Source organism: Alosa pseudoharengus, unplaced genomic scaffold (assembly GCF_046254945.1).
Source record: "Alosa pseudoharengus isolate Yale_2024_CS ecotype anadromous, Long Island Sound unplaced genomic scaffold, YU_APseudo_1.1 YU_APseudo_1.1_scf_15, whole genome shotgun sequence".
Classification (NCBI taxonomy): Eukaryota; Metazoa; Chordata; class Actinopteri; order Clupeiformes; family Clupeidae; genus Alosa; species Alosa pseudoharengus.
In genome coordinates, this window is record NW_027468620.1 from 40724831 (window position 1) to 40732330 (window position 7500).

The window sequence follows — 7500 nt, forward strand, 5'->3', positions numbered from 1 at the left end:
GGAATGCAACTTAATGACACTCACATTCTAAAGACTGGATGATCTGGATATGTGCCACTGTTAAATGAAGTTAAATGAAGAGTTAAATGAATCCATAACTGTTTGAACATAACAGGGTCTTATAAAAGTAGTTCATCATTGTGTCCATTCTACGTAATTCTACGGTTTGTCCAACCTGCTGCAGATATCTTGGCTACTTCCTGCTTGAAGATGCCACCCAGTTTCTCCTCCAGCTGCACCTTCACTGCAGAGACAGATTCCTTCACAGCCTCAAAAGAGACACTTTGGTTAATGGTCATGCTGGGAGAGCAAGGAGAATATCGGAATGATGGGATGTTCTACAGAGAAAAATATAAAAGTTGAGAGTGTGAAGGTCATTCTGGTTGGAACTGTACTGCAAGGATCACCAGTGACTGACACAACATTCTGCAGAGAGAAACACAAAAGGTGAGACAGGCCACCTGAATATTCAGTCAGGGTTGTTTCCACAAAGGCTGCAGACATATTGAGTTAAATGGTTTAGTGTGTGTGTAATTATGCATTAGTGTGTTTAAGTGTGTGTACATGTTAGATACATACTGTACTGCATGTAAAGCAATGCAATCTATTTGTTACCTCATCACACATCATACAGCTCACCAGGCGTGCCTGCAGGTGTACGGCCGTACGCACTGTGCGTACCATCAGGCTACTCAACAACGAGCCCTGTGTGTGTGTATTCACACCAAATTGGCCTACCATAACTTCCCAAATCTGCACAATATCCCATTAACTGTATGACAGTAGGCTATTTACAATTTTCGGTAAAGTAAAGTTTGTAAACACGTTATTAAAATCAACTTAATGCAGAAATGTACGCATGCGCACACCTTTTGTTTGAGCAGGAGAGAGAATACGCACGTACGCACGCAACAACTACAGCATGCAACAACTACAGAATTTGTACTTGTTGTTTTCTTTTACTATCTATTAGATTTCTGGTTATCAGCACACAATGTTAATTCACTAACTCAAGACTCAGCATGGATATTTAAACATCGTAAACAGAAAGGATGGAGGCAGCAAAGCTAGAGGAGTTATTTCAGATGGGCAAGCCACAAGTATACGGTAGGCAAAATTGGTTTGCTTGTCAAAACGTTAGGCTAGCATTACAGCTGTTTAAAGCCATGCTCAGTAATCTCCTGCTCCAATTGCTTCAGGAGTCCTTCAGCGCGACTCACCTCAGCCTTCTCCTGAGCTCTGATCAGCTCTGTCACCTCAGAGCGCCTTCTCTCAATGGAGCGGATCATCTCAGTGAAGATCCTCTCACTGTCCTCCACTGCTGTCTGTGCAGAGCTCTGTTAGGAGACACACAAAGAGGAGGGCAGGAGACACACAGAGGGAGGTGAAGCTGAAAGTGTTTCATGGTGTCAGTGGTTCTTTGAGTGCTGTAGAGATGGCAACAGAGGCACAGTTACTCACTGGGCTCACACCAATCTGGCTCAAGAAGGTGGAGTTAGAACTTGATACTGCTAATGTGTCTGCTATTATATGCATCATTAAGCAAAAGGATGAAACTAATTCTGAGTATTGATGTCATGGGTATCCATGATCTGTGATATTAATGACGGTAACATTTGAAACCTTCATCAGTCTGCTGTTATCTTCTCACCTTGAGAGTCTCCACAGCCTTCCTCAGCTCCTGCAGTTCTTTCTCTCTCTCCTGCATTCTCTGCTGGAATCTCCTCTGGGTCTGCCCCAACTGCTTCTGTTGATAGAAATACAGACAAACTCAACTATGCTTCCTATTTATTTATCAAAACAATGATTACAAATAGCCCATTGCTATATCTTGATGAACAGGTAATATAAACAACATGAACTCTTTTCAGTTGGAGAACTGGTTTAAAGCATTAAACACAAATCAAGCTGGGTCTGAACCTGCAATATCACCTGCTAATGATTTCCTGGTTTGTGAGTTCTCTAATGAGAACAAGAGTCTGCAAAAAAATCTGTAAACTTTAAGAACTATAATGTTCTTGTTAAATACAAACACATTATGTGTATCAGACCTTTCAGATAAAATAAAGACACAAGTGTAGCTCCAGTGCTGCTCACCTGTTTGTTTTTCCATTCTGCAGCAGCTGTGACTGTGTCATGGCCTTTATGTTCATCCATCGTGCACAGATAGCAGATACAACTCTGATCGGTACGACAAAATATTTCCAACATCTTCTTATGTTCAGAGCAGATCCTCTCCTGTAGCTGGCCTGTGGCATCAACCACTGAGTGTTTTCTTCCTGGGTTTACATCATTGTGAACTTTCAAATGAGTTTCACAATAAGACAACAGACAATCCAAACAGGACTTCACAGCTTTGAGTTTTCTCCCAGTGCAGACATCACACTCCACATCTCCAGGTCCAGCAGTAGATAGAGCAGGAGGGGCAGCGTGCATTCTGGTCTTCCTTAGTTGTTCCACAAGCTCTGCAACAACATTATTTTTGTTTAAAACGGGTCTTGGAGCGAACGTCTGTCTGCATTGTGGGCAGCTGTAAACTCCCTTCTGGTCTTCCTGGTCCCAGCAGCCCTTAATGCAGCCCGTGCAGTAATTGTGTCCACAGTGAAGAGTCACTGGATCCTTTAGTAGATCCAAACAAATCGAGCACATTAAAATGTCTTCGTTACTTGAAATCGCCTCTGCCATTTCCCTTACGTGCTAACAAACACTAGCTTACGAGAAGCTGCGGAGTAACAATTTTCTTTCACTTTCGTTTCTTCTGAGTGTTCACAGCTTCCTTGTTGCGTGCAGAACGTAAAGTGCCAGCCCACTTTTGTTAATCATGAATAATTAATAACATGACAAGCTGCATACATGATGTGACCTATTATAAAATACTAACATGAGCTGTATAGCCTACATCTCTAATTTATTGCTTTAATTGTGAGTTTCCCATGGATAAGGAAAAGTGAAAACATCCCAAATATGAAAGGAAAGGAAATTAAACTAAACTAAAATACTTTCCCCTCAAACTAGATAATTGGAAAAAAAGTAGGTTAGGCCTGTCGGAATTCGGGAAGCATTCATTCATGTAAAGCCACCGACTCAGAAGTGACAAAATGCATGGGCAGACGGGCGCAGCGTCTATTTTCACATGGATATCAGCTGTGATGGTGCTGCCATCTAGTGGAGATATGTTGTACTATGTGCCTCAAAGTCTGCACAGCAAGGAGTAAAATGAGCTGTACTGTAGGAGCCAGGCATAAATCAAGACTGAGGTTATATTCATGATGTGTGTATTTTAATAGTGTGTCCATTTAGTTTTGTGTCATGAGTATTTTCTGTTAGGTATAATACAAATGATTTCACTCAAGTGTGAATATAGTCAGACACACGTAAAGAAAATACTCAGCATCAGCATTGCCGATTACAGGAAAAAGGCCAAGACAAGTAGACATTTGGCAGATTTACATAGAAGAACAACAACAAAAAAAACATTATATATTTCTTCTTTCTATTTTCCTACCATTTCTTTATTAGATGGGTTTGTTGATATCTGTGAGCCCCCCACTGCTTATCTTGTGAAAGTGTGTCAGCTGAAATATCAGTGCGGTAATACCCAGTCATGTAAACAGGTGGCAGTGTTGTGGTCTGGAGAAGTCTTGGGCATCATCAGCATTTGTATTTCTAACTGCTGATTTCCCCCAGAGAGCCAGACAGATAACAGACAGATGGAGGTGTCTGTGTGCTGTGTGTGGAAACAGTGTGAAGTGACAGGAGTCTGATGGAGGAGAAGAGAAAACTGGATGAACTTAGACTTGAAACTCAAAACCAATTCCCTGATATTTGCTGTTTGAAGTTCATTGGATGTTTTTTTGACAGTTATATGACCTGGTGATAATGGGGTGCAAGTGCATTGCTGTACAGGTGGTAAAGTGAGCCGTTCAGGTGTGATAGAGGCACTAAGTGGGCATCGCCAGGCCAAAGTTCATTTGTATCTGCACCCAGACACACCTGTGCAGTTTGTTTACTTGTATCTGCACCCAGACACACCTGTGCAGTTTGTTTGTTTTAAGTTCAAGGTTCCTGACAGAATACCAGCGGTCATGCAACACAATCAGGCAGTGCAGAAGATGCCCCATTAAAATAGGCCTTTTACATGTACTAGGGTAGAGTGCACAAACCTTTTTATTGTGTCATAATAATGTATACACAATATTGTAGAGTCATACACCCCTTTATTCTCACCTAAGGAAGACTGGAGGCGTGAGGGGAGGTGGTGGGTTGTGAGCAAAGTTAAGCCAATGCTGTTGCTTCGGCAGGTAGACTGCAAAATAAGTTACCTGGCAGATGAAGAAGGAGGCGTGGCAAATTCCGTCACGCTCCTACTTAACTTCCGTTTGTAAACGCCATTAATCTCCAGCTCCTCCGTGGACTCCCCAGTGCCATCCCTGGAGATGGACTGCAGCTGATCCAGGACAACTTGTCTCCATGACAACCATGCAATGCCCCAAGGTAGCAAAATGTACTTTATTTGTGCTTTAATACATGTACTGTAATTCCATAAGTGACCTGAAAACAGACTGACAACTGACATCATAACACTTCACAAAATGGAAATGAATATTGCAAGTGAGGCGTTTCAAATCCTGGCCAATTAAATGCACAATTTGGAAGAATACAAGGATTTCAAGGATCTCATTTTTTGGTGTTGCTTTAGGATTAATGCAGATTAATATTTTGTTACATACAATGGCTTTCGCAAACAGCCATGTCACTCAAATACTCCTGGGAGGATTTCAACAACACTCAACATGGTTAAGACTTCCACACTAAAACAATAAACAAACAAACAAAAAAGAAAATGTATCAGTGATGAAAAATGTTCAGCTAAACAGCAGTTTCAGTTTTGCAGTATTGTGTTACCTCTGAGATGGAAAGAATATGAGCATATATATTTTAGTGTGTGAGGACTAACATCAGCTGATGAAGTTCCCGCCGTTTAAAGGCATCAGTGTTACAAGAGACAAGAGGAAGATGTAATCATATTTTGAGTGGTTATTAGGAAGTTATAACAGTACAAAAAATGTAGTGGAAATAGTCTCCATGATTTGCCTGCAGACTGTAACCTAGAACATGTGTCTCTAATGTGAAGGACCAGACATGCCCTTCCTTACTGTTAATCTATCGTCTTTATAATCTCACATATGCTCACGGAGAAGGACATGATCACATAACTCATCCTGAAGAGAATACCTGTGTGTGTGTGTGTGTGTGTGTGTGTGTGTGTGTGTGTGTGTGTGTGTGTGTGTGTGTGTGTGTGTGTGTGTGTGTGTGTGTGTGTGTGTGTGTGTGTGTGTGTGTGTGTGTGTGTGTGTGTGTGTGTGTGTGTGTGTGTGTGTGTGTCTGTGCAGAGGAATCTCTATTCAATCCCTCATGTGCCTTCCCTACAACTCCTGCCCATTACAAAGTTGATTGGCAGTGTGTGTGTGTGTGTGTGTGTAGTGCATGTGTTTGTGTGTCTATCTATGTATGTTTATTTGATTATTCACATACATGACTGATTAATGTGAATACTGAATACTCCAATTGCTATTCTGTCTTATTAATGTTTATATTTGGTTGATTAACAGGTTGTGTAAGGGTTGGGTCATCACCTTTTGTTAACATCGTGGCCAGTTTCAAATACTAATGTGGATTTTCAAAACCTTCAAGCAAGGTTCACCAAAAGGACAATTTTTCGCAGAACACAAACTCCACACGTGGGAAATCAACAAGCAGATTTCATACAAGTTACACTCAGCCAGTGAGCAACAAACCTTTCATATTAGTGATAAACATTTTTACAGTGTTCAGCCATGAATACTTCTCATGATCAAAACCTTCCTAGGCAATCAGTAGAAAACTCAGTCAGAGAGCAGAGACCACAGATCATCATCAACATTGCCCAAATACACCTCCTCACACCACCACACCACCGCAACTTGCTATTGGTTGTTTGTTGAAGATACCTTCACACAACCACATCCTGAATCAACATGCACACATACCTACAGCAATTCTTATCACAGTCACGACACATGTCCCCACACACACACACACACACACACACACACACACACACACACACACACACACACACACACACACACACACACAGCAATTCTTATCACAGTCACAACTAAGGTGACCATTCATGTCCAGACAGTCCGGCTTTCAAGCCCTTTGTCACACACACACAGACAAACACACACACACACACACACACACACACACACACACACACTAGCGCAGGTCCATGCAGTGGTGTTGGGCTCTAGCTGAAGAGCTTGATGAAGCAGCCCTGGCAGTATGGCTTGTCGTTCTGCTCCTTGAAGGTGCCCTTGTTGAGCTGCTTGAGGCAGAAGGCGCAGACAAAGTGCTCGGGGTGGAACTTCTTGGCCATGGCGCTGATGCAGCGACCCGTGATGGGCTTCTGGCAGCCTGAGCACAGCGAGCCGCGCCGATCGTGGTAGTGCACCTCACAGAACGGCTGCCCGTCGTGCTCGAAAAAACTCCCGTGGACGAAGGGCGTGAAACATTCCTGTTGGACAACAATATAGACAACACATGGCTCATTCATATTAATTAATTTGGCAATTCATTATGTCAATTATTACAAGGGCCAGTTTCCCCAGAGCAACTTAGGGCACAATGGAGGCAGCCAGGAATCAAACCCACAACTACTGCATGCTAGCCCAGCTCCTTAACCACTACACTACTGCATGCTAGCACAGCTCCTTAACCACTACACTACTGCATGCTAGCACAGCTCCTTAACCACTACACTACTGCATGCTAGCACAGCTCCTTAGCCACTACACTACTGCATGCTAGCACAGCTCCTTAACCACTACACTACTGCATGCTAGCACAGCTCCTTAGCCACTACACTACTGCATGCTAGCACAGCTCCTTAGCCACTACACTACTGCATGCTAGCCCAGCTCCTTAACCATTACACTACTACTGCATGCTAGCCCAGCTCCTTAACCACTACACTACTACTGCATGCTAGCCCAGCTCCTTAACCACTACACTACTGCATGCTAGCCCAGCTCCTTAACCACTAGAGGCAGCCGTGGCCTACTGTTTAGCGCTTCGGACTTGTAACCGGAGGGTTGCCGGTTCGAACCCCGACCAGTAGGCACGGCTGAAGTGCCCTTGAGCAAGGCACCTAACCCCTCACTGCTCCCCGAGCGCCTCTGTTGTTGCAGGCAGCTCACTGCGCTGGGATTAGTGTGTGTGTGCTGAGTGTGTTTCACTAATTTACGGATTGGGATAAATGCAGAGACCAAATTTCCCTCACGGGATCAAAAGAATATTTCAAAAGAGTATTTATACTTAAACCCACACACACACACCAACACCAACATACACACACCCACCCTGCAGACGAAGCACTCTGGGTGCCACAGACAGCTCAGCGCTGAGATGTAGTTGTCCAGGATGGCGCGGGCACAGCCTCCACACTTGGGCGCA

General features: G+C 43.4%; 2 protein-coding genes across 3 annotated transcripts in view; both read right to left on the reverse strand.

Annotated features, from left to right (window-relative positions):
- LOC143124712 (tripartite motif-containing protein 16-like) overlaps positions 1-2743 on the reverse strand; it is a 6498-nt gene extending 3755 nt beyond the window's left edge. For both annotated transcript variants that reach the window (XM_076286422.1, XM_076286423.1), the window contains exons 1-5: positions 2098-2743; positions 1652-1747; positions 1221-1337; positions 176-338; positions 25-57 (exon numbers count right to left, since the gene is read on the reverse strand). In XM_076286422.1, the coding sequence (XP_076142537.1) occupies positions 25-57; positions 176-338; positions 1221-1337; positions 1652-1747; positions 2098-2685 (997 nt within the window). In that variant the 5' untranslated portion in view covers positions 2686-2743. The remainder of the gene's footprint in view (positions 1-24; positions 58-175; positions 339-1220; positions 1338-1651; positions 1748-2097) is intronic.
- A 2561-nt stretch (positions 2744-5304) lies between these two features.
- LOC143124713 (paxillin-like) overlaps positions 5305-7500 on the reverse strand; it is a 33525-nt gene continuing 31329 nt past the window's right edge. Inside the window, exons 10-11 of the mRNA XM_076286424.1 lie at positions 7407-7500; positions 5305-6562 (exon numbers count right to left, since the gene is read on the reverse strand). The exon at positions 7407-7500 is cut by the window's right edge and continues 55 nt beyond it. Of these exons, the coding sequence (XP_076142539.1) occupies positions 6296-6562; positions 7407-7500 (361 nt within the window). The 3' untranslated portion in view covers positions 5305-6295. The remainder of the gene's footprint in view (positions 6563-7406) is intronic.